This window comes from Carassius carassius, chromosome 19 (assembly GCF_963082965.1).
Source record: "Carassius carassius chromosome 19, fCarCar2.1, whole genome shotgun sequence".
Classification (NCBI taxonomy): Eukaryota; Metazoa; Chordata; class Actinopteri; order Cypriniformes; family Cyprinidae; genus Carassius; species Carassius carassius.
The window spans coordinates 11,961,634-11,989,488 of NC_081773.1; the positions used below are offsets into that span (position 1 = coordinate 11,961,634).

At 36.8% G+C, this 27,855-nt stretch overlaps 2 protein-coding genes across 2 annotated transcripts; one reads left to right on the top strand and one right to left on the bottom strand.

Annotated features, from left to right (window-relative positions):
* Nucleotides 1-2,485: 2,485 nt before the first annotated feature.
* Nucleotides 2,486-12,330, top strand: LOC132095078 (speckle-type POZ protein-like A). The gene is made up of 12 exons (XM_059499831.1): nucleotides 2,486-2,663; nucleotides 3,338-3,464; nucleotides 4,038-4,174; nucleotides 6,208-6,329; nucleotides 6,420-6,571; nucleotides 6,738-6,865; nucleotides 8,663-8,840; nucleotides 9,304-9,359; nucleotides 9,449-9,571; nucleotides 10,398-10,540; nucleotides 10,639-10,692; nucleotides 11,162-12,330. Exons 3-12 carry the CDS (start codon nucleotides 4,097-4,099, stop codon nucleotides 11,304-11,306), a joined length of 1,179 nt encoding a protein of 392 aa, XP_059355814.1. The 5' UTR covers nucleotides 2,486-2,663; nucleotides 3,338-3,464; nucleotides 4,038-4,096; the 3' UTR covers nucleotides 11,307-12,330.
* A 1,829-nt stretch (nucleotides 12,331-14,159) lies between these two features.
* Nucleotides 14,160-26,789, bottom strand: nxph2a (neurexophilin 2a). The gene is made up of 4 exons (XM_059499832.1): nucleotides 26,447-26,789; nucleotides 26,264-26,386; nucleotides 26,020-26,163; nucleotides 14,160-16,498 (listed from the first exon to the last, which is right to left on the bottom strand). The coding sequence occupies exons 3-4, from the start codon at nucleotides 26,062-26,064 to the stop codon at nucleotides 15,740-15,742; spliced, it is 804 nt and encodes a 267-aa protein (XP_059355815.1). The 5' UTR covers nucleotides 26,065-26,163; nucleotides 26,264-26,386; nucleotides 26,447-26,789; the 3' UTR covers nucleotides 14,160-15,739.
* Between the last annotated feature and the right edge of the window lie 1,066 nt (nucleotides 26,790-27,855).

Here is a 27,855-nt window from a genome sequence, read left to right on the forward strand (position 1 = left end):
TTATAACCACTCGACTCTCTGTCGCACAGTAGAGAAATTGCCGTACAGACAGGAGGAGAAGCTCGCAGGCAATCGGGGAGACGTCAAGAGAGAAGCCCATAGATACAAGCCCTGGCGTTACATTTTAAAATACTATACAAAATAATTAATCAGAATACTTACTCCTGCTCACTCACGCCAAAGAACTCCCCGCTCAAGCTCGCCAACTCTGCAAGATTAACGATGGCAGTTTGCACGCACAGCTACTAGAAGATTTACATCTGTCAGACAGGTTGCTGACGTCATCAAGCTTAGTTTGAGTCTGTGCGTCAGAAACGGAAGTGCTAAAAATCGCTAAAAATGGGCTTCACTTGTCTCAATTGAGTTCCAATGGGGTCGCTGTGTCCATTTCTTTTACTGTCTATGATTGCAGGTAGTGATGGGCATTTCAGCTCTTTTTCGTGAGCCGGCTCGTTTGACTCAGCTCACTGAAAAGAGCCGGCTCTTTTGGCTCACAAACGGTTCTTTAAAAAACAATAATGTTTTGACTATGATAGGTGTGAAAACAATTCTAATTAAATTATTAAATGAAATCATACTCACAATTTCTCACAATTTCTTTAAAAATGCATTGATTTGTTATGAAAAAAGAATACTATTAAACATTTGCATTTAAATTACGACTTTTGAATGTATAGAAACCACAACATTACAAAACAAATACAATCTGAATCTGAATAACATAATAGAACCCATATTAAAAAAAAAAAATAACTGAAAGGATTAAACTGGTCCCTTTTTTTGGCATGTTATATAGTCAGCATGAACTATCTCACTAGTTATGGTTTGTATAACTAGCATGAACACACACACACACACACACACACAATGCTGATTATATTTTTATTTTATGAGAGATTTGCATTTAGAAATGCAAGCTGCCTTACTTTCGAGGGGCTGATGATCATTAAAATGATTCCACATGCGGCTGTGCTTCCAAATCATTTTCCTGCTTTTGTTTTGTTTTCAAAAGCTGTTGTGTTTTTCCTCTCCTCTCCTCCGAGTTTGGCACTGTGTGTGTGGTCTGTGTGTGATGGCTCGGCCCCTACCTCATGCTGTATAATTGGTTGACACCTCGTGTATTATTGACAGGAACAGAATGTGAGGCTGATCAGACAGTCGAAATATAACTTTTTTTTTTTTGTTCTTTGAATTAGTCAATTATTTTAAATATTTTTGGCTTCTGTTTTAAAATTCTAAAGTCTTTATGTGTTTTCAGTTTTTGGCAAAGAATCGATTCAAATGAATCGATTCAAACGAATCGACCCGAGAAACCATTATATGCCTTAAAATGCAAAAGAATGTTAAATAAGAGATGTGCTGCAAAGAAAACTCTTTTATGCAGGTTTTTAAAGTGGATGCTAAAAATGTTAATCCATAATTAATCCATATACTTTGTTTTGCAGAAGTTTGTTTCTTTGAAGAGTGCAGTGGACATGCAGAGTGGAAGTGCAAGTTCTGTGTTTATTTCTGTGAAAAGAGAGCTCTGCTAGTTAGCTCTGCTAACAGAGCGACGAATCGACGAGTCACTATAGAAACGGACGCTAAGAAAAAGCGTGCCATGCTGTTTCTTTCTTCTTCTTTTGTTAATTAGTTGTTTACATGCTTAGAGCATATCGCCACCTAATTGATGGCTGTGCAATCATTTTTATTTTTTTCCATTTAATCTTTAATACTTGAGAATGTGAATTATATTGTTTGTTTTATGCTAATTATACATTAAGTCATATCAGATATGTATTTTGATTTAGAATTTAGACATTATAGAAAAATGCCACTCCATGCAGTGAGATATAACATATAATAAATAAAATATATAAATATATATAAGTTAAACATTACCTTGTCATAGTGTTTTATAATTTATACATACCTCCTAATACATAATTTACAGATAACTCTTATATATGCCAATAAAAGAAATAATCATATTAGAATAATATATTACCTTATTTATTACTTACATTAGCGCTTCCTCATTAGCATATATATATATATATATATATATATATATATATATATATATATATATATATATATATATATATATATATAATAGGCTATATTACATATTCTAATATTATATGATGTTGTGCGGTATCTGTCACGCCCACTGAAGGCTCGCTGAAGTGAACTAATCCTGGAACATAACCTGCTCTGAAGCAATACCTAAAAACAATATTAAGCTGCTGTAGATTTTGTTATTATTATTTAACTTATTAATAATTTAACTATTTGAACAAAAACGTGATATACGCTTTCACCATATTTATTTCTATGGGGAAAGATGTATATTATTCCTGCTCATGCCGTAACGTAACTCTTTGCACTCTTTAATCGACGCAGTAAGTTTCTTTGTGTTGCTGGGCCGAGGCGCGCTCCCGCTGGCGGAGTTATGTACAGCCACAGCAATGAGTTGAGCGCGGCCACGTCTGCTCACACTCTGTGCTTTCGCTTCCTTCATTGGCAGGATAAGCAGCTCCTCACTGCAAGCTACTGTGATGGGCTGCTTTTGAAAAGACACAAATACAGTTCAGTCTTAAATAGTGCCGATTAAACTTAGCAGATCCACAAGGACCGCCCGAACCTTGAATTTAACAATATTGACAGAATGACGAGAAAAGGTTTGTGCTTCAACTGATCTACTTTTGTCAGTGTTGTGTATATAGTTTAGCTTGCTAACCACATAGCCAACTAGCCGACAAGAATCTGACTAGCTCAAACAAAAGACTTGATTCCTTTTGTACCTAAAAAACTAGATTGTTTCAGTAATATACTGGGCTTTCAGTTAATGATATGTAGCCAATCAAAAATTGAACAATTGAAGCTGACCACACAATTCTTTTCATAAGAATTTGTGTTTGCATTATAGCTAAGTTAACCAGTTTCTTTTGCCATATTGACCAAGCCCAGAAAACAGTCTGATTAAAACCGATATGCAGATAAATAAATAAATTAAAAAAAATAATAATAATAATAAAAAAGCTGCTTAAACATTTTAATTTCAGTGGCCTGAGTTAAATTGGTTGTTTCAACTCAACAATGAACTTAAGTTATATTGTAAATATCGAAATGATGTTTATCATAATGAGAGTTCAACCAATATTATTCAGAAGTCATATAGCTGGGAATGGCATTATTTATTTCTTAATATACAAATGTGATTTCAGTTACTGTCAGTCCTGATAATGTCATGATGCACTGATATTATTTAAATTATTTAGGAATTGATGAATGCTTATGAGAGGATTAAAATGGCAACATGTTTGATATGATAGATATGTATTTATATTCACAGGTTGGGATGAGGAGCTCTTGGATCATGCTGTAATGTCACAGTAAAACAAACTTGTTTCTTCAGTATTTACCTGATACGTGTACATTGGCATCAAGAAATGAAATTCAAGATATTTACTAAAGTTTAGGTGAGTCGGAGGATGGTTCTTCTGTAAACTTTTTTTGTTTGTTTATTTTTTAGGTTAAAATTTAAATATAGTCATGTGAATTTGTCTGTTGGTTTACCAAAATACAACTAATGTGCCCTTGACTATACCTTGTCAACAAGGGCAAGTTCAGACCTGCCTAGCAGGCCTGTGCCAACAAGCCATGTGACTACATTGGACTTAACTGATTCTGATGTTTTATGGTATCAAGCAAAGCTATATTTAGAGTGATAGTTTCTCGTAAGCATTTTCATGGGTTTAAATCACATTTTTGTGATGATGTTCTGTCGCACAGGTTTGTTATATTGCACACTTCCGGTGTCATAGGTTTCATAAAGCTTATATTCTTTCATTTCCTTCCTCCACTTTGGCAACTAAAAGCATTTTGATAGACTCTGTGCCCTAAGTTGGGGTTAGCAATGATTCTCATTTGACCACAAAATGGCTTGCTGATGGCACAGTCAAAGATTTGATATTTTCAGGTCAGGAGGAGAGGCAGAAATTGCTGCTGTTTATTTTTCTTAAATGATGCCTTTGCTCTGTGTTTCCATAAAGGTTAAGTGGTGAAAGCTTTGGGACCGTCAGCGCTTCTTGTAGTGGGGAGTGAGCTGGCCATGTCGGGGGTCCCAACCCCTCCTCCTCCAGGGGAGATGTCCATTGGGCCTGTGGCGGAGAGCTGGTGCTATACCCAGGTGAGATGGACTGACGGCTCAGGCAATCTTGTACAGGCTTTGCTGAAGTATTTAAGAAGCTATTTATATAGCAGATCTCGGATGAGTGATTGTTTATATCATTGCAAAATGTAAACTGCTTTATCACACTGCTCTGTTCTGGTATATAAAGTTGGATATATGTTGCATACAGCTTCATCCACATAGCTACAGTACACTCACATGAAGCGATTTTAAATGGTATAGTAAATTTTTCTATTGCATTGCAAAATGTTACCGCCCAACGCTCATTGTAATGTAGGTAATGTAAGTATGTCCAACTTTATGCATATTAACATAGGGTGATATGTACAATATAGCAAACCTTAATTGCTTGATTTTTTTTGTATAGTTGCAAAATGTAAACTTTTATCGCCCAGCACTAATTAACTAAATACTATATAGCTATGAAGAGTAATAGGGGTGCACCGAAATTTCGGCCGCCGAAAATTTTCGGCCGAAATGGCATTATCGGTTCCGGGCCGAAATAAAAAAAAACAGCCGAAAACGTAAACCGAAAATGAATGTTACCCGCCCCTCCCATCCGTGCGCAAGCGCTTAGGTTTCACTCACGGTCGAGCTGTTATCACGCGTCTGCCTATCAAAGATTAAGCATGTCAAAGGGCTGTCACAATCAAAAAAAGCTTGTCACAAAAGCTTGTCACACAATCGATCGGGCCAACCAACACAAGTTTCGAAAACGAAAATAGGGAATCGATTTTAACGGCCATCTCTCGGAGCGCGTCCAGCTCGCCACTATACGCTCGCAGCGAACGCGCGTCACACAGCAACTGCAGGTTCTGACACACACACACACACACACACAGCCTATTAGTGCATAATATCAATGTAGCCTTCAGTAATGTTTTTCATTGATGTTATGGCAGTCCACATTGCTGACTTGTGCGCGTCTCAAGCGCCCTCTTTACGTTCGCCCTAATGCCTGTTTAGATGTCGGTGGATTTGCCTATATTTGGCGTTGAAAGGCAATTTACTAACGATTCAATGAACACTTTGCCTATGTCTCAAAAATCGAACAGGATTTTTTTTTCACAAAAGTGACAGCCCTATACGAGAGGACAACAAAGTTGCAATATGTAGCATTTGTTCTGCAAAAATCTCCAAAATTGTGGATTTTTTTTGCACAATTTTTAAAAAACTATTTTATTTGATGGAACATAAAACTTGAAGAATAATTATTATTTATATTTATTGTAAAAAATATTTTATGTTTTGTTATGTAACTGTTAATAAAAGTTTGATTATTATATTGTGATTTTTCAATTCAGATCCATTAAATCCAAGCAATATATATATACGTTTTTAAAATAAGCCATTTTCGGCTTCAGTTTCGGTTTTCGGCCAAGTGCATCCTAAATTTTCGGTTTCGGTTTCGGCGCAGAATTTTCATTTCGGTGCATCACTAAAGAGTAATATGAAAAATATTAAAATAGTAAAAACATTATGATTTCATTAAGGTGCTTTAAAATAATTGTGAAGAGCACTAAGCTAATAAATTTGACTTGACTTGAATTTTAACCATTCTTTCAGTCTTAATATGACTGTCTAATATGAGAAGTATAGCTTGAGCGAATGCATATGTTTTGATCTCTTGCTTGTTATGGCGCTGTGCACAGTTTGATCTGATGGAGGATAATCAGTGCATTAAAGCAGATAGGGTGACACTTTATTGTGCAAGTGATAATGAAACTCAAGCAGTCATCGTAATGTGGTCATGCTGGTTTATCAGATATGGTAAAATGATACTTAGACAAATTTCCGACCGGTAAAGACTTAACCTCAGGCAAATGCAATGCAAAGTTGAACAGGAGCTATTTAGTTGCTTAAAAATTAATCTGATGTAAGTAAAAAAAAGTCTCTTTTTGAAATGGAAAGCTGCCTGTTCAGTTGTTCTTGTGGAATTTGGCATGTTGTTCTCTAGGAATGACTGCACATCGGTATGTTTGTAGATGGTTATCAGTTTTCACTGATGCTAATCTTTGATGATCTTGTAGGTCAAGGTAGTGAAATTTTCCTACATGTGGACCATAAACAACTTCAGCTTCTGTCGAGAAGAGATGGGTGAAGTTTTGAAGAGCTCTACCTTCTCCTCAGGGCCTAACGATAAGATGAAATGGTGAGGAGCCTATGCGTATGTTTGTGTGTGTTATAATGTTGTTATTCCCATAAAACATCTTTATCTCTCGGCATCTTTGTCTATCTTCAGGTGCCTACGAGTCAATCCGAAGGGACTTGATGATGAAAGTAAAGATTATCTATCACTATATTTGCTACTAGTTAGTTGTCCAAAAAGTGAAGTCAGAGCCAAGTTCAAGTTTTCTTTATTGAACGCTAAACGGGAGGAGACAAAAGCTATGGGTGAGAACTTTGCCTTTGCCTTTAATAAGAAAAACAAATGATTGGAGTCGTGTTTTTTTTAGTCCTGCATAGATTTGTAATGTCAAGTGGCTTGAACTTAAGTCGTTATTGGCTGATTGCTTTTGGTTTGTGACTGACTTACCGCTTACTTCTCTACCCGATGCAGAAAGCCAAAGAGCCTATCGGTTCGTCCAAGGCAAAGACTGGGGCTTCAAAAAATTTATTAGGAGAGATTTTCTGCTTGATGAAGCAAATGGGCTGCTACCGGATGATAAACTCACGTTATTTTGTGAGGCAAGTATGCAAACCTGCTATACATTAATGTATTGGTTTGGACCAACCCCATTTGATTAATCATTTTAAAATGCATTACTTATCCTAAAGCATTTTTAGGTGTTATGCAATAATAGATTGTTTTCAGTGAGGAAAATGCATGCAATAGGTCTAACTGTCATTGCAGTGTGAGTATTTTAATATAAAATCAACAAAGAATTCATACATATTCAAATATTACATTAAGAGCTTTACACATCCTGTATTAACTTTTTTTCTTCTTCTTTTATCATCTCAGACATTCTTATTTGTCTTTGACTTTGACATTTGCTTAATCCAGAGTTACTTCTGTCTTTTAGTTAAACTGACATGGCCATTGGGGTGATTTTTATTTTATTTTTATTTTTTTCTCTGTAAAACATGGAAATATGGAACATGCAAAATGTGTTTTTCTCTTCTGGAGTGGATTGCAGATTGAATTTCCTGCACGTAACACACTGATCCATTTGTATGAATATGCTGGTAGCCGTTTGACAGCTCACCCTTCTCTTCAGAACGTAGCAGGATAGAGACGTCACCTAGAGCGGCAAATGAAATGGGTTGTCAAATGAATTTACTGTAACACAATTATGAGTCTTGCTTGAAAAATAGCCGACATGCCTGTTGAGATCCGCTGCAGGGTTTAATATTTGCAGGGAAATTGGCAATATCAAAGCAAAGTTGAAACTAAATGCAAATTGCAGATAAAATGTCTTCCCTCATTAATTGGACAGTTTCTGTAGACGATTATTGCCGGAAAAACTATTAAACAACTGCAGGATGCTTTCATCAGCTGAGTTTCTGATAGCTGCAGTTGTTTTATCATTTTGCATGGATGTTTTTTTTTTATCCCTCTTTCATTCACCTCCATTTTGCACAGTAGCAGGCCAGATTGCTTGTACTCTAAATGAGTTTGTCAACATTGTATACAGAAAATGTATAAATAGGAGCACTTAGTTAATTAGTACTTACTTAATAAGACCTACATTTTCACAGACTTGTCTCAATTGCTGTTGCAGTCACATAATTAAACCAATAGTTTGCTCAAAATAATTATTTTAAACAGCCTAGCATTCAAGGTCATGTTTGGTCATGGATGTCATGATTGCAGTCAAATTTGCCATAACACACTTTTACACCATTCAGAGAAGTAAATGAATCCTGTATTTAGAACTGCATCATAATTGGGAAAAAAGTGGCATCAGATAGATAAATAGATAAACAGTGTCATAAAACTAAAAAAAGTGAATAACAACAGTCATTTTAATTGAATGAAAATGTACTGTATTCAGTTCAAATTGAAAATACTAATATTTACATCTCAACTAATCATTTTCAAGCAGTAAACATCATGTTTTATTATTATAATATATATTTTTTGATTGGTTGCTGCTGTTGCACTACTGTTTCAGACTGAAGCTTGGCGTCATGTTGATTTGCAGACATGAAGCCCATGATCTTAGTGTCTCTGAGCATCTCAATTCACAGTAAATGAACCAAGCTGTTCTCAGAAGATAAAAACACTTTATCATAAACTACACGTGTGTAAATGCCACACTTCACTCGGACACCAGTAATGCATACTGTATTTTTATTTAATGAATCAAACTAAGCCAAATTGCAATATTGATTTGCAGCCCTAACTGCAAGGGTAACATGCATAATATATGCATTGAAAAACATGCTGTAATAAATACCAGAACAGTATGATTTTTCAGTGAATCACATTGTATAGCCAGACCAAGTGGTTTAATTGGACTTGTAATGTGTGTTAATTAGGTGAGTGTTGTTCAGGACTCTGTGAACATCTCCGGACAGTCCAACATGAACATGTTGAAGGTTCCGGAGTGCCAGCTGTCTGATGATCTGGGTAACTTGTGGGAATGCTCACGCTTCACGGACTGCTCTCTATATGTGGGAGGGCAGGAGTTCAAAGCCCACAAATCCATCCTGGCAGGTGAGTTTAATCCAGACCCCCAGCCCTGCTGACCACATCTGCTCCATGTCCTCCTCTTATCCCAGCGATGCTAGCTCAGCACCCACCCTTCTGAGGCATTGTGTTTGTGTGTGGGGAGACCGTTTGTGTGACCTTGGCGCTAGTGTTTTTTTTTTTTTTTTTTTTTTTTTTTTTTACTTTCTGAGGTCGTAATTCTTCAATATGACAGATCTAGATTCATCACTGAAAAGCCACAGTGCGATCCACCACTGATGTCCTCAAAGGACGACTGGGTTCATGAATGAGGCTTCTGCCTTTTTGTTTCTTTTTTTGCCTGTGTAGATTGACTTGCAGGTCTGAAATAATCGAATGAAAACTGGACAGTTGTGTTTTTATTTATTTATTTGTTTATTTATTTTACTGTGACCACATATCAAGAGATGCTCATATAATGTGACTGACAGATTTATTGCTTTCTTGACAGCGAGATCACCGGTCTTTAATGCCATGTTTGAACATGAAATGGAGGAAAGTAAAAAGGTATGTATGTTCTTTTTTTATATTGCAATATTGATTTAGATACATTTGCCGTTATGCAGCATACAAGTTCATGCTTTGTTTTCTTGCAGAACCGAGTTGACATCAGTGATGTTGAACCAGAGGTTTTCAAAGAAATGATGGGCTTCATATACACAGGAAAAGCACCAAATTTAGAGAAAATGGCTGATAGTTTATTAGCCGCAGCAGATAAAGTAAGTCTGAAGTTTTATTTAATCTTGAAGTAATGTTAAATGCGTTGACTTGAATTGAAGCATCCATTTTTGTGTTTTTCTTTTTTTATGAGGGAAATATTTGCCATCTGGGGATACACTACCATTCAAAGGATTGAAGAGGAATAATGAAAAAATATTACTTTTATTCAGCAAGGATGAATTAAATTGATCAAAAGTGACAGTACAGTGATAAAAAAAAAAAAAAAAAAAATTTTAACAAATCTTGCTGACCCCAAACTTTTGATGGTGGTGTTTTTATGCATTTTTTTAGAAGCCAAAGTGGTAATTATGTGATTTAAATTTTTTATAAACCCAAAAGTGGAATTGTCATTGTTTTCTCATTCTTATGTTGTTTTAAACCTGTACTGATTTTTTTTTCTTCATGTGAAAAATAAATAAATAATTGTACTGGTCACTGAAGCCAAGTGACTCACTAAAAAATAATTTAGATCTCACTACTGCTTTCATGGATGCACCAGGGTGAGCTAAATTTTCATTGAATGTAGACTTCTGAAAGATTTTGCTCTGTTTTTCTCAGAATATAGTCAAATGGACTATTTCAGAAAAAGGCTTTTATGGTACGTTTTCCTTTTTGAAGATTAAAGCCTTCTGAAAATTGACCAGTAAATGATTACTAATGTATTATTTTGTGTTGTATGGAGGAAAGAAAGTCATACTGGTTTGGAACAACATGAAGGTGAACAAATGCTGACAGAATTGTCCTTTTTGGGTGAGCTAATGCTTTAAATGGCATCACAAACCTTCGAATGTTGTATTGTATAAGTCATGTGTGTCGTTCTCTCAGTACGCTCTGGAGCGCTTAAAGGTCATGTGTGAGGAAGCCCTTTGCAACAGCCTCTCGGTGGAGAACGTGGCAGACACCCTCATCCTGGCCGACTTGCACAGCGCAGAGCAGCTCAAAGCACAGGCCATAGATTTTATCAACAGGCAAGCTCCACCAAAGAAACTCTGCTTGATAAATTCCTGCTGCCATGGCTGTTTACCAGCCTGAGAATGAGAGTATTTTTCTTCTATCTTATCCATAGGTGCAGTGTCCTCCGACAGCTGGGCTGTAAAGATGGGAAAAACTGGAATAGCAAGTATGTAATTAGCTGATATGTGTGACACAAGATTAATACTGAGCTCTTATCTACTCTCTTAGATGCATTAGAATTCATTGTTTTAGGTTCTGGGCAGCCCGAGCTGCTTGGCTGGAACCCACAGCCCGCATATCTCCTGATACCAGTTATTAATAGACTCTGACTGTCTGAAACGTCAAGGAAGAGAACATTTCTGCATTATAAACATATCACAAAGTCGCTATTATAGATCCCTGGCGCCCTGCTGATCGTACTCCTCAGAATGGCAATAACTACTGCATCAGCACATGCTTATTTGGAGGAAAATAGTCTTTTGTATAAATAGTGTTGCTTGAATCTCCCATATGCACAATCGAGCCTCTCTTACCTTATTTTTTTACTCCAATAGACTGGATTAATCCACATTGCTGTTATCGATTTTTAATGTGTCTTGTGTTAATACTAAAATGTCTTCACCCTCTCCTGACAGTCACGCCACGGACATAATGGAGACTGCGGGCTGGAAGTCAATGATCCAGTCTCATCCTCACTTAGTGGCGGAGGCTTTCCGCGCGCTAGCGTCAGCACAGTGCCCCCACTTCGGTCTGCCCAGGAAGCGCCTAAAACAGTCGTGACGACGTTCCCGCTGCTCTCTCCTGGCCTCTGGCCTGTCCTGGGGACAGAAAACAGTGGAGTTTAGACTCTATCCCATTGACATCCGAACTGACAGCACGGGACTGGGACGGGCTGGCTTGTAAATGGCAGCGAAAGCTGTTCACACCCTACCTGAGCAATGGGTTCGGCATCTGAGCTTTATTTTGCGAATCTTTGTCACTTCAAACAGCCTTAAACTATCTGCCATGAGTTTTTGAATTCTCTCAGTTCTACTCTGTGCCTGCCTTGTCCCATGAGACCAGGCCTCTTCCTTGTTGCACTAGTTCCCAAAAGTCTCGTTGTTTTGTATGCCGCTTCCTAGGAATGCATCACGAGTTCGATCCATGGGAAATGGTATATATTCCTAATGTTTAGTTGTGCGACTAAACATTAAATAAATGTTAACACAATAAGTGCAAGGTCATTTCTTTACACTTTTTGAAAAGATAGCTATGCCCCATATTGATGGCATGATTTCTATGTAAAGACACGGTTTAACCAAATTATTGTTTGTGTCCTGCCCCTTGACCTGTGAAAACATTGAAAGTGTCATGTATTCACAATTTTACAAATGACTACATTTTTAGACACAATAGGGTTGCTTCTTTTGAATTTGTCTGCGATATACAGACTAGTAGTTGGAAATTGTCTGGCCCATAATGCATTTGTGTAACCTGATTGAACTAGACGATCCATCTTCAAACACATTGTCCGCTGTGATCAGGAATTGTTTGGATGCTGAGCATCAGAGTGTGACATTCCTGTGTATGTCATATGGATGGATTGATGAATGTGATTGGGAGGTACAGATAGATTGATTGTCTTGTTTTGAGCTTTGGTGTTCCAGTCGAACTGACAGGGATTTGGAAGAGGACTCTACATTGTGTCATGCTGTGTTCTGTTAAAGGACATGTTTTGTGAAGATTCTGGAATATGTTCAGTCTTTTAAAAAACATATTATCTGCGAGAATGCCTGCAGTAACTCATTAAAAAGGTTTTTCAGCATTCAGTGGTGTGTTATGTATGGTTTATATAATATACTTCCATTTAAAAGCTTGGGTTGGAAATGATTTAACTTTTTTTAGGGAGCTTGTTTTGCTCACAAAGACTGAATTTTATTTGCTCAAAAATACAATAAAAGCAGTCAAATCATTGATTAAAAATGTTTACATTTTTGAATTTTAATTATTTCCTGCAATGACCAAGCAATCCAGTCTTCAGTGTCACATGATCCTTCAGAAATCAATAATCAGAAATCATTTAGTTGTTAAATGAAGTTGCTTTTTCAGGATTATTTGAAAACAAGATCAAGAATAGAGAATTTGAAATATAAATATTTTGTAGCATTGTCTTTGCTATCATTTTTGATCAGTTAAATGCATCCTCTCTTTTTTTGGCATATGTATAAATACCTTGTTATACTATTATATATGGCTTACTAAATTGTATTTTTCAGTAAGGGCAGTGTTTTACTTCATGATCTCATCCTGAGGAGTTTGTTATAGTTATGTTTAGAAAAGTAGTGAAATGTCACCTGCAAAATGACTAATGTTTTGACATTTTGGTTTGGTTATTTGCGTTTTACACATTTCAAGAAGGTTAAAAGAGGTGATGAAATGGGCAAAAAGAACAATATAAGAACAACCGGCCATCAAGCTCAACTGCAAATTGCATTTTGCTAAACATAGTCATTTTGTGATTGATTAAACATTAGAGTCTTATTCTAAACACTAAACAGCATTAGCACAATTGTTCCTGGTTCTGTAACTGCAGTGTAAGTTGTGCTACCGCAACATTTTGTGGTCTCTGTCTGCAGCAGTTGCAGCGTATTGCTCTCACACCCTCCATGATGAGGAAATCAGGGCTAATTAAAGCGAACAGCATGCAGTCCGTAATCCGAGCTATCAAACACGCATCTTTTTCCCGTGCCAACATGCCGCTTCATGCCGAACGTTTTCTTTGGCTCCTTGGGAACTCTGTGATAACATCTCACTATTAGAAAACCTCTCTCCCACTCCTGTCTATCTGGAAGACAATTTTTAAGTGCACCACTGAGCTAATGAGACATTGCAAATTCATACAGTTGTTCTTTTTTCCATCATAGGGCAATTCAGCTTTGTCTTTTTGTTCTTTTCTTTTGTTCTGTGTGAATCAGATGGTGGGAGGCCGTCAGTGTTGAAAGCCAAAAACATGACAATCCATTCTGAAAGAAACAAAAGGTTAACATTTGAGGAAGAGTCCATCGTTTTCATATGCACATAAAATAATGTAACACTGGTCTGTACATCAGAAAGCTTTTTATTGAATATGATCATGTACTAGAGCTTGATGAAATGTAGCACATATCACAGGATGTAATGTTTTTATCCAGAGGTAATGTGATTTTGCAGGAGATTTTACTGATTGAAGAATCAGTGTTTTATGTAGTCATAAAAACGACAACAGATATGGATATGCTGGATATGCTTCATGTTTAAATCTGCGACAGTATTACTGAATACAAACAATAAATTAACCCTCTATGGCAGCATAATTTTTCCTTTACTGAAAAAATGAACTATGACTATGTTTGAAATAAAAGGACATTTTAAAAAGAAACCAACAATATAATCTTTTTAAGCAACGTGACATTTGATTTTCTCTCCCACAGGGAGGCACATCGAAGTGCTCTATAAACTGCTTTACTGAAAGAGAACAAACTAGTTTTTAGGGAAGTATTGAAGTATAAATGTGTTATAAAGTATAAAGGTGTTTAATAAAAGATTTTAAAAATGATCCACACTGGATTTTTTACTTAAAAATAAGTTATTTCTATGTGTTACTTGCAATGTCTTTGTGAAATTTACTAATAATTTCTAAGCAAAAATGGTTTCATAGCAAATCAGTGCAAATGCATGCCATAGAGGGTTAAAAAAAAGCTGGAAGCTCACAGGTATTTATTTTTTTATTTTTTATTTTTACAGATAAATCGTACAGTTTGCTAAAAAAAAAAATACAACTGTAACAAGCTAGATGGCTCAACTCTACTTCTACTTGATATAACTGTCAAACACTTAAAGTAGGAAAAACTGATCAATGCTGGATTGTAAGATTAAAGAAACAAATTCATCCTTTTAAAGTCTAAATACACACGGTTTTATAGTCACATTTATACACTATTCACAAAATTGCACACAGGATTATAAACTAAATACAATTATAAACAGCTATCTTTGTATCGACATGTTCTTGATGTAAATGTTCATGTGGCAAGACAAGAGTATCGGAACAATTAATTATCCATCTGATTTTTCAATTTGAGCAGAACTGCAAAATAAACCTTCATGAAATAAACGGCCATAATCTGTTTGGCACACACACACACACACACACACACACACATGGAACCTGAGAATTCCAGTTCTGATTATCAGACTATGGCATTTCAACTGGTTCATTGAGACACACTGACATTTAGACTATAATGTGCAAACAAAAATAATTCCTTCAAATACTCTCCATATTCTGTTTTAAATGATGAAAGACTCAATACAAGGTAGACTCACAAATTGTATTAAATTACCCTCGTGTGCGTTTGCATAAATGCCTGTATTTACTCCTGACACTTTTTTCACTTTGACACAAAAGAGTTTGATTCCAGTCCAAAGTCACTGGCTTGAATAGAGGTTTGCTGACTGACATGCTAAATTTCAGTTTTTGGCTCCGGGCCCCTCTGTCATGGTTTGTAAGTGAAATTTCCCACTATAATTAATGTTAATTAGAGCCTGCAAATGTGGATCTCTGTGGCGAGACCATGACAAAGGGTTGTTAACCGGCTGCCAGATTCACTAAATCCACCTGTCCAATGAATTGTGCTCTCGTGAGACATGGCACATTACTCTTTGAAATTATACACAAATCTCAATTCACACACAGATCTTTTGTGAAATGCGAAATAACTAAGAGTAATTTGTAAGTGATGTCTTTGCTGAATGATTTAACCCGTTCACACTTATCTTGACAACTGCATAAATGCTTCAAACAATTTAGTGTTGAACAAGAGGCCCCAACCCTCAATAAAACACGCACACACATACCTCACAATAAAAAGGTGTTTCGCGTATACTGCAGTTCTGTGAATTATTAGCTTAACAAATAGCGAAATATGGTCTGTTTTCAGAAAACAAATTCCCATTGGAACTCGAACCGTGGGATGGATGTGAGACGTTTAAAGCCAAAAACAAAAGCGCTGATCAGTTATTTTGCCATATTTTGCCATCAAACTTCGTGACTGTTGTATCATAATAGGCCAAGGCAATGCCAGTAGTGTAGCCTAATGCGAAACATCTGGATTTATTTTAATTGCTTTTAAATCAGATGAAACACATGGTGAAAATGAGGTTGACCATTCTCACTGTCCAGGATGGACTGGATCTTAACCTGTGGATGCGTACGGCGTGTCACTGTGATAGTTGTAATCGGGGCAGATTTTCTGCACCAGTTTATAGTCAGTGCTGTAGAAGGCGATGTAGATGCATATGACTTTGAAGGGCTTCGAGCAGAGCCAGGACACGTGGCTCTGGGTGGACTCTTGGTAACACGTGTTGGACGGTTCATAGCTGCAGTGTGAAGTCTTTTTGCTGCGGTCTGTTTTCTGGTACTCGATGCGACAATTGAAAGATTTCGAGTCCTTCGTCTCCAGGGTGGACTGCTGGGCGATCTCAAACTCCACCACCTTGGAAGGCGGCACCAGGCTTACGGAGACGTTTCCTAGGCCCGTGGAGTTGTGGCGGAAATAAACGCTGAATGTGCCGTTGCCATGGTCCACTATCTTGCCTGTAATGAGGAGATTGAGTTTCACAGTTTTGATGTTGGAGTTGAAGTCACCCCAGCCGAACATTTTTTTAAACTTGCCCGTTTTCACAATGGGTCTGCGTTTAGTCCTGCTCTGCGCCTCTCTGACATCTGTCTGGTTAGATAACCAGTCCCAAGGGTCCTCGATGTTTTCCAAATATGTAATCTCCCTCCTGTTGCTCTTAAACCCAGGGGATCCCCGGGCGAAAAGGCGCAGGGGGTTGAGAACACGGGGGCTGACGCTTTTGGGGGAGGGGTGGTCTTCATTTTCAGTCTCCCCCCAGTCCACGAGCCCCACCTCTGGAATATGGACTCTTCTGCATGTGACCTTCCAACAACACTGCGAAAAGCACAAACGCACAAACATGAGAATCCATATATATATATACAAAATCTATAGTCACATTATCTAGTGTACATTATCTTTATTATACAAATGTAAAGTGCAATAGTGCATGCCCAATTTCCTTGGCCTTGGGTCACAGCCATGCTGCAGGAATATTAGCACTGCTGTTTTCTTTGCCTAAATAATAGTTTTAATTTAGGTTGCAATAAACAGGAAGGATATTAATCTTAAAATCTTTTTGTAAAAATCTATTTGTAAATAATAATGAATAAACCATGAATAGTTCTATGTAATGTATGTCTGGGTTATATATTTGTACCTTTAATGTTTAAAAAACATCCAAATGATCTGCAAAGGTTAAACATTTATTATTTCTGCAAAACACTGCAGTGCTGATCCTATGTGCCAAATAACCTTTTTGCTCCAGGATTGAGTTCTGGTCCACTTAAGATAAAGTCTTAATAATTTGTAGAAATAAGCCAAACTAGTTTGGCTGGTAATTAGCGCAGGCTGCCATCCTGAGGCACGGCTGAGAGGATCATTTGCTGAAGCAGATGTGAAAGTAGGGCTGTTTGAAATCGCACAGACGAGCAACCCTGTATTTTCTCTATAATTACTAATTTTGCTGTAAGCTTAACAGCAGCATATGAAAACTCAGTCAGCAAAGGATGAAGACATTCATGAAGACATTTCCATCTAAAATGGTCCAGAGCGTATCAGTGTTTCAGAGGCTGAGTTTTATCGAATATGGTTAAAAATCTTATGTAAACAAAATAACATTTCTGATTGTCTGTGTAAACTTTAAAATGGGTGTAAAATGTTGTTGTCAAATAGCGCAACAGCTTGAGAACATCATGCACAACATTATAAATGATGCAAACAGCCTGTAATAGCCCAGTAATTTGAAAGTTCCCTGTATAATGTGAAATCAATGCATCTCCCACGGATTGGGGGGTCTGTTCATCTATCATTCTTCACAAAACTTAATTAAGACAATACCTCCACGTACAAACAGAGAGAGAAAGAATGCAGTGTACATTTCCGTAATTCATTTATGGGCTGCAGCATCGTCTGGAAGTCCACTGAACAAAGATTGAAGATAACCCTCAATGGAAATGAGAAAAAAGAAATAGAGATTTTTGTGTTTGATGAAACATTTATTCACTTTTGAGTCCCCCTGGTCTTGTACGATGTTCACTAAACTAGAGCGCTCATATCTCTGTTCTCGGTCTGCTTGTGAGTCGCTTCATTTTTCATTTCGTAGACCTCAATGACTTGACAAGAGAAGATGAATACCATTCACATTTAGAGAAATTGTGCAGAGAGACAACTTCAGGTGAAGCAGGAAGGAGATGATAATGCTAATGTGGAAGCAGTTAAAGGATGATGAACAACTGGGGAAATTGCTGTGACAAGTAGAGGGATCACAGGCAAAATAAAACGCTTAACTGACTTGAGAGGAAAACTTGTCCCAATCCTTTCCCTCTCTCTCTTGCTCTCTGTCTCTTCCCCACATGTAGGTTGGCAGTAATTCTACTGTATTTCGGTAATATGATTGATGTCTAACTCAAGGGAAGGACTGAAGCTGTGACTTTGGTAGAGGTAAGGTTTGCTAAGGGGACATCTAAGGACGTTAATTAAGACTTTGACTGAACTTCAGTACTGTCCTGCAGGCTAGAGTCAGAGTAATAAAATGCTATTTACCTTTCATTTTCTGCTTAGACAAACAACAGCTGTATAATTCCTCTCAGGTTCACACAAGTGTTCTATCAGAATTGCCACAGTTTATCATATTAACTATGATCAGGTGATGTTTGACAACCTGAAACTCTCTAGATAATCATTGGAATCATTTTAACAGTATATATACACAATAGTTGTAATGGTTTCAAGTTTTAAACCTAACCCTTTTCCTTTAATCAATAATATTTGTGTGTGTGTCTGTGTGTGTGTGTGTGTGTATGTATATATATATATAACGTAGATATCAGCATATATAGTCTAACCAATCTATACCATCAAAGAAATTAAAAGGTTTAAAAATCTGATAAAATATCTGTAATTTGATAACGTATTGTACAATGTGTCAGTCACAATGTGACATCCACAAAGTGAGAGAAGAATCAGTCTAGATGTTCATCTGTAATGAGCATTATGGAGCAAGCTGTCTGCCAGTCCCTGGAGTGGACATATCTTTTACGGCTTGACATAAAGGTAATTGCCATGGTGACCAGAACTAGCCCTCTAGAAAGTTATTAAGAAGTCAGGGACATCTCAGTGGCGGATCATGGATGAGGATGCTGTTAAAATGCATTTGCACCGTCTGGCTGTAGCACACATCTGATATCTGTGATGGCTCTCCAGCCCGTGGGCATGAATCTGTTCGGATGTCAGACCTGCACCTTCTTGTCATTTTCCATCCATTTCTCTTTTTTTGTGCTGTCTCGCTATTTCTCAGCCCCAGAGACTGCTTGTTTAGCATTATGCTGCAACTGTGATTTGAACCTTAATTGGAGAATTTACTTCCTTGAATTTTATATTCTCCTTTTTTTTTTAAAGTGACAGTTCACCCAAAACTAAAACTTATGACATTATGTAAGGCTGAAATACTTAGCTTCTTTGCTGACTTTTGCCCAGATTTTTGCTTGGATTTGCAGTCTGGATGAGGCAACGCTAGTTGCTACAAGTCAGAGCAAATCTGTGGATACTGGGCAGTCAGAGTTAATGTAGTGTTAAGAGTTGATAGATTTCACAGAAAATCAGATTTTTATAACACATTCTTTTCAATGAGGCATGTTTCTGCTGAGTCTGGTTGGTTGAGTCTGGGGACAATTTGAAAGCCCAGTAGTGTGTAATCCTCATTTGTTTAGTGTATGACGACCAGTTTTAAACATGTTTATGATGTGTAGTGTTCTAAAATCTGTTCATATTTTAAAAGACCTGTAGTGCATTCCAGCTTTCCAACCTCACCATCATGTCACTCCATTCCACCTGTATGATGTTATTTTTTTCAATGGATAATTTGTTTGAAGAATTATATATAGTACAACTCAATGTGACATGGCTGTTGAGTTCGAAAAAGGACAAAAAACACAAGAAAGCACAATGACTTGTGCATATTTCATGTTTTTGTAGTCATATATGAGAAAAAGGAGTTTACTGTAAGTCATCATTTAACAACAACAAGTTTCCTGGACCAAAGCTCAAGAGGCTTCAAACCTGAATGATTATTGTGTGTCATTAGCATGCGCACTACACAACCATCTGAGATCACCTAAACCTACCCTCTGATGTTCTCAATCAAAAAACACCTTAGTACACTGTCATTAAATACACAATGCACAACATCTAAGCCAAATTGTCTATACATTAAAGAGCCATTGTTTTAGACATGTCACCCATAATTCAACCAAACGTCAGTTTCTTGTTCTTGTAGAGTACTGAACATGGCAGCAGCTTCCTCTTTATTACACCCGTCCAGCCCACTGTTCCTCCCCAAAGTCTGTCATTTTACTCATACCTTGGTCTCTCTCTCTCTCTTCATCTCCCCCACTGTTTCTCCTGTGTGGTGTTACATGGCATTTCATTTGTAATGATTCACACAAAGAGCAGTTTCAAGAGAAGGTCTGGAGGAGTCAGGTGGGGGCCTGAGTCTACACACAGCCGCAGAATAGATTGCTACCCTGATGGGTGAAACAGCCGCACACCCGAAACCCATCACTCTTAATCAAGAGCCAGGCTCCTAACAAATGGCAGGTGTTCAGTGGAGAGGATCAAAGAGAGAAATCCTCACCCTCAGCCGGGACTGATCACTGTACGCTGTGCTGCATGCCTAATGCCATATAATCCCCCCTGTCATTAGCACCTGACCCTTACAGCGTCAAACACTTATGCATGGCTGCTTCAGTCACCGGACCCTTAAATCATCCGCTCAGAACTGTAACCAATCAGAGGTACGGTCGCTTTCAATGACTTGCAATTAAAGTGATGTGAGGCCAATGAAATGCATGCTTTAACATTTGTATGGAACTCTGCATTAAAATTTTAATTCTGAACATTTCGAAACTCGTGCTCTCTAAAATCGATAAAAATAAAAAAAAAAGATTTAGAAGACCCACACATGTGCCAGTATTGTTTCAGTACTTTCTCTGATTAATTTATCTGATACAAGGGTCATATTGTAGTTATGCATCATAAATGTATAACTGAAAATATCTCATGAATCTATAGATTTAATCTTTTTAGTAACAGCAACTAAGTGTCATAAAGCAGAGGTTCACAAACAGGTGTATACTGTATGAGGTAGCCTAAATTTAAAAAGTGTTATTCTAGACCTGGAATATCAATAAATTAATACAAATGCCAAGACAATTTTTATAAAGAAAATATATAGATATTTTATTGGATATAATTTTTTTTATAAAATATATACAAACCTGCATATATAAGCAAATCACAAACAATTGGAAAAGTCAAGTAAAATTAATATTGATTGGTTAATTACATTTTTGAAAAATATTGACCTATGGACATTCCTAGTTTCTGTAAATTTAAAAAATGTACCAGAGAAAACATATGGGAGGGGCCTTCAAATATTGTTGTGTACTAGAGGGATAATAAGGCTGTCCATTGCATATATATATATATATATATATATATATATATATATATATATATATATATATATATATATATATATATATATATATATATATATATATATATATATATATATATTATTTATTTATTTATTTTCTGTAGCTAACATTATCACATGTAGTTCCTTCTTGAGGATTCACATATACTGTACTACAATACTACCTTTTAATAAAAAAAAAAAAAAAATCTTTTTATAATAATAAAAGCAGCCTGTCTTTTTTTTGTCAGTACTTTCTGCATGTCAATCATATTTGATTATTATATTAGGACAACTTACAGGAAATTAATTATTAGCCAATTAACCAATAATTTTTTTGTCTTTGGGTCTGTTGACAAAAGGTATAGTATGAAGCATTTTTGGGACAGAGCACGCAGCAGGTGTTAACGGAATGAAACCGTTATAATACCAAATTAAACATGTTTTAAACATGTTTAATTAATTGCATGCATTAACATGCTCCAAACATAAGTCAACAACTGTGGGATCAAGCTGCTGGAAAATATGTTAAAAAGCATCAAGGGCCAATTCAATGGAGTCAGACAAGGTGCTATTGTGTTATACTGTACATCATAATTTGTTAACAAGACCAGGACTGTTAGGTGAGCAGTGATTCTTGTTACCTGATGGCTCTTTGTTCCACACTCTGCTGTTGTAACTACCATCCCATCAACACCTCTACAATACCATTATACCCATCTGTCTGATCTTTGTTCCAACAAATGTGTTTGACATTTCCTCAGCAAGAATAACAGCTATGATCACAAGTTTCACATGCAAAAATGTCACTGGAGAGTAACGATCATAAACAATGAATAAATAAATTGTGTGCAGTACTTTACACTTCCTGATTGAGAGCACTTCTGATGTTCCATTTCCAACGGTACTTTGTTCACCTTAATTTCCCTCTTTGCTTCGGATGAAGATCATACAAATATAAATAGTGAGAATCATACGTGTGAAGCATATGGAGCCAGCCCTTCCTATCTGTCAGCGCAGCGTTAGAACTGACAGTACAGATGTCTCTGTTCTTTGATTAGGAGGAATCCTAACTGTTTTTAGACATACCAGTGTCTTTTTGAAGACAATGAGACAGCAGCAAAAAAAAAGAAGTCTTTTTTGGTTTCTCATAGAGATGACAGGTTCTTCATTGAAGAGCGCTGACATCACCACATCAGTGACAGAATAAGTGATGAAGAGATGAATTAAAAAATGCAGGTGAAAGAAATATGGTCCTAGTGAAATAGATGAAAGTTAATGTTTTAATCTTACAACATGATCAACAAATACTAAACATTCTAATTATGTCCTCTTTTTATTTCTTTTAGACATCTTTGTTACACTCTGTCAGTATTAATATCAATTTCAGACACAGAAACATAATTAAAGGTATATTATAGCAGTACCCAAATAGGAAAATTTAGCAATCATTTACTCACCTTGTTGTTCCAAACCTGTATGACGTTCTTTCTGTGTAGCAAGAAAGTATTTTGAAAAATGTGTGTGTTTGTGTGTGTGTGTTCACTGTCCATACAGTGAAAGCTCAAAATTATTTATTTTTTTCATTCAGTAAAAGAAATATAGTCACACATGTTCATATTTGGGTACTGTATTATATATTTAAGTATGTTTCTGTGTATAAAATTGATACTGACAGACTGTAACAAAGATGTCTAAACAAAGAAATTAGTGAAGTACATAAATGACCGCAGGTTGTGGTTACATGACCATACTAATAAATAATGCACAAACATGGCAGCGTTTGATGTACACACTGGGTCAAAGAGATGCTTCACAAAACATCTATCATGATAACAAGCCTGAAATATACAGGCCTGTCCTTCAGCTCTGGAACACTCCGAAATCACAGTGTCCAGCCCATAAGTGGAAAAGCATTGATTTCATATCTCAGGTAATAGATGACACTGACATTACATCCATGACAAAAATAAAAGTCAGAACTTTGACAAATGGCATTACCATAATCTGTCTACACATATTCAGAATTTAATTTTTAAATATTAAACCTCAGAAAAACCAAACAGTTATTTTTTAGATTCCTACAGTAGTAAATGAATGCTAATTTATGGAAATCTATTTTAAACATGGGGCCAGAAATTGCACTGCATGCTAATTTGTACAATCCTCTGAAGCAAATAATAATAATAATCATTTCAATTATTGGAGTGGTGAGAAATCCAAACACACACTGACTATGATCATCATGTTTCTCTATATCATAAAGTTCTGTCTGGCCAAACTATTTTAATCCCACATGTTGGTCGTATCTTTTTCTTCTAGAAAAAAAGTAGATATTTTATAAAAACAACAATAAAGCAAACTTTAAATTATGGTAATGTAAATGGCAACTGCATTTGGTTGTGACATTTATTTCATTTGAAATGAGCAAACATGCCACTAAACATCACTGCTTATAGCGGTAAATGTCACAGACAACGTTGTTTATGAGGGATTACTGAGGCAGGCTTCTGGAAAGCAACAGTGACCCCAATATAGACACAGATACACATCACTGGTGTATAAGCCCAGCACTGATAATGCCAATCTAGTGTGAAACGCTCATATTTACAGACGCACTGGCTGAAATCCTCATGTAATCTCTCTCGCAGGAATTTCTGGGTTACTGGACCTACAAACACATTTCACCATTCCATTCTGGCACTCCTTTTTCCCCTAATTTGGTGTCCTCAGCCCAATTCTGAGAGCCCGATGTACATTCTCCCCTCACATGGCAAATCCAGCGAGGGCTTGATGTGAAGACTCGGGCTGCAGCAGGTTCTGAAGAATATAAACAGCGTTTTTATTGTCCGGAGGGACGGGTGTATGAAAGAGACGAGGGCCTTATCACAGCCCAGCAGCTCTGTAATTCGCCTCCGTGATACAGCACCAGAGCGGAGAACCTTACACGGCTGGCACAATCCAAAGACGGATTAGTTTTTCTGACATAAGCTTCCTGAAAAACTAATCAATCAGGCCATGCGGCATTATCAGAGGCATACGATTAAAGTGTGGCTCCTAATCTGAGCACTGTAAATTTTTGAGTAAATTCTCCACCGCTAGTTTTTCTCCAGTAAACAAATAATATAAATCAAAGCTAATTGTGCACAAAGACAGCCGGAGAGCTGGATGACCTCGCGATAGGGAATTCAATGCAAATCTTTATTCCGGCTTTAAATTTGCTCCCCATAAACCATTTAAGTCTGAGTAGTCAAACGTGCCTCTGAGTTAAGATTTTGGCTTAGGCAGAGTTTCCGACGAAATAACTGCCATTTAAGACATTTATGTGCCATTCTTACTGACCGACATCATATAAGTGTTTCTCAGCCGCTTGCATAATGAACAAACATCTGTGTGATGCTGGAGTCAGTTCTATGGACATTACATACCACCTTCCTCAATCATCTTCTTTCAAACAACAAAGCGGCACTTTGCCAAAACTTGAGCAGAGATTGATGGCTGTTATGCTTCTTACGCATGAACAGGAGCAAAGCACAACGACGGGCGACTGAGGGAGTTTTAAAGAGAGCAGCACTCTGGAAGCAAAGGCCAACTGTGCTAAACCTCTGCCATGCAGAGAACAATCATTGTACAAAGATGAGGAATGAAAGGAAATGTGTCTAAACAATAGAGTCGTGGGGTTGTGCTCAAGTGGATTTAGTGCTGATCACATTGTTCTCCATCCTGCTCTCAGAGGTTGACTGCAGCAGATGTCATGGAATGAATAGTTACTAGTGTGAAGGCTCTGACCCTCTTATCTGTCCCCAGGGAGGGGCACAGATGCTGGGCTACTTCTACAGTATTTTAATCACTGTGTGTGTGAATGTGTTAGAGAGAGAGAGAGAGAGAGAGAGAGAGAGAGAGAGAGAGAGAGAGAGAGAGAGAGAGAGACTGTAGGGACTCTAATCCATCGGGACGCTGCCTTTGGAGGATTGAACAAAAGTGGATGTACTCATAGACAGAGGCCATTCCCACAGGTACTATTTCTCAAGAGTTTCACACTGCGGACAGCCAAATATTAAAATTAATTCTGTGCAAGGTTGGGCTTCATAAATACATCTAACTGAAAATTACATTTGTATGCAGTTCTGTGACGCTGGAGGTTTTGAAGTGATTTGGAAATTTTCTGTATGACTGTAAGAATTTTATACAAAAAAAAATGCATTCGCATCAAAATCTATTTGTTAATAAACATATGGCAAAAAAAGGAATAATACACATCAAGATTTAATACTTATATACTCAATTGAGATTTTTTTCATTAGCTACCTGTAATATTATACTCATTTTATTTTATCTGCTATCCATCTACACTTGCATATTGTACATCTAAAAAAAAATACTTCCAATATTTGACTTATTCCTCTATTTTCTAAAAACAAAACAGACATTTAAAGTAGCATGGTGCTAAATTCAACATTTCTGAAGTCATAAAGTTAATGCATTCAAAAATAAATCCTTGCTTCATTTAGCTTCCTTATAATCTATATTCAATGGTACTGCAAAAAAATAATAAATAAATAAAATAAAAAAAACTGAGAAAAGGGTATGCTGCTATCTAATTCCAATATCTCAATTTTAATAATAATGTATGGAAAATAAAAAGTTAATTAAGCAAATAAAAATACATTTAAAAGACAACTGCATGACTGACTGATTCACCAGTATTACACATAGCATATTATACATATTATACTTTTATATTTTATTTTAATTAAGTAGTTTCACTAAAATAGACAAGTGTGCTACACTAAATTTGCACTGCTTTAAATTGCTCAAAGTTTAAACATAATTGAATGCAGTTTTTATATATGTAAAAAATGGAAAGGATGGTACTCACCTTGTGCAAACAGAACAGCAGCAAAACAGCTGAAAGAATCTGCATCTTGACTACAGAAAATTGTCTTTTGACTCTTACTTGAGGTGGGAGAAGCAAATATCCAGTTCACAGGGTTTACAAGAAGGTGCCATTGCTCTCAACTACCTGAATTAGAAAATGACACGAAATTCAATGCGTTTATCAGAAAATTACTGTCTGAAGAGTTGAATGGTATCAGACTCCATAAAGCAAAGTGTTTGCTTACCCTTGGCAAAAGGTGTTGATCATGTTGAAAAGTGACGGAAACCAGCGGGGTTTTCGACGGCACAGCTGGAGAAGGTCCCGAAGGCGTCAGTGATACAGATAAATGTGCTCGGGACAGGAAAAGCTGTTTGTGAAATAGGTTTTATTGGAAAGTAGTGTCCGAGTGACCGTTCAATAGATCGACGGAACGCAGCGAACGAGTCCGATCAGTGCGAAGGTGTGAAGCCTCGCAGCATTTTGCGTGATTGATGCGACTCCTCGCTCGCGCAGTCCGCCGCGTGTCTTCTTGTTTATGGCAGTTTGTTCTGATTAAAGTTTTATTACAGCCCCAAAGTAGAGTCGATATTTTACCAAAAGCTCAATTTCTTAGTTTGTTCCTCTGTAGTTTGATTTGTGAGCGTGTATGTGTGTGGTGATGTGATGTGAATCCCTCTTTGAAGTGCTCTTCAGATTTAGCGCCTGCGAGGGACTCTCAACTGAGAGACGTCAACTGATTAACCCATTGTGGACACGTGTCGGGGTTTTTTTCTTTCTTGTCTTTATCTGAGGTGAGGATTTTTTTAAAGACATGATTACACAATGACAAAATATATAATATATTCGAATTTAATTTATCCGCGTTAATGATTTTCCGAAGATTCCGAACAGGTTGGCTGTTTGAGGTGATTAACAAATTGGCTCAGGTAAGCTAAAAACCGTCCATACAGTAATTATAGCAAGTTTATAGTTTTTTTTAATAGGTTTGTTATTTAATGAAGATGTTATTGAAAGCTGTGTAAGATACAGCAGTAATAGCATTAGAGAAAAGTAGACAGACGTCAAGACTTGCTGATGCGTTCTACCCAAGGTGAAATATTGTGCAAAACAACAGTGAAACGTTACAGCTACACCCACACATAGAAAGATTAAAGTGTTGACATTGCAAAAATTGCAAGTGTGCAAGGAGACGTCCTCTGACTGTGTCTGGAATTACTATATATGCAGTTAAATTGTGAGCAGTGCAACTTCTATGCAGTGAACGCAGTCCAACCGGCCTCATGGATAAATGTGTCAATAGCGCCACCATGTGTTTTAAATGACTCAAAATTATTTACAGTGCTTTAATAACGTATAATTTTGAATTAGCCTATATATCAACCATTCTTTGGATTAATTAAAATGTATACTAAATGTAAAGAATAGGTGATGTAGCAGCCTATTTACATGTCAAAGTAGACTTATCAAAAATCTACTATGAACCTGAATTGTTTCCACATTTTACTAAGCTTAGTAGCCTACTCAGCAGCCTATTCGATAAATCAAACGCAGTACATTTTGTAAAACTACTATCCTAGTTATGGGGAGAGTGGGGATGGTTGCAAAGAGGGGCAGTTGCAACATTATTTCTTCAATCAGGAATGAGCTACATTGATGATATTCATATGCGCACACTCAATTAGCCCCTCATCACACACACACACACACTTATAAAGTCAGTTACATAAAATGGGAGATTTGTCTAATTTGAATTTGAAAAGTAAGACTGATTCCACTAATAATTAGCCAAGACATGGTTACTTTTTCTCTATTTACTATTCTTTACTTTTATACAGC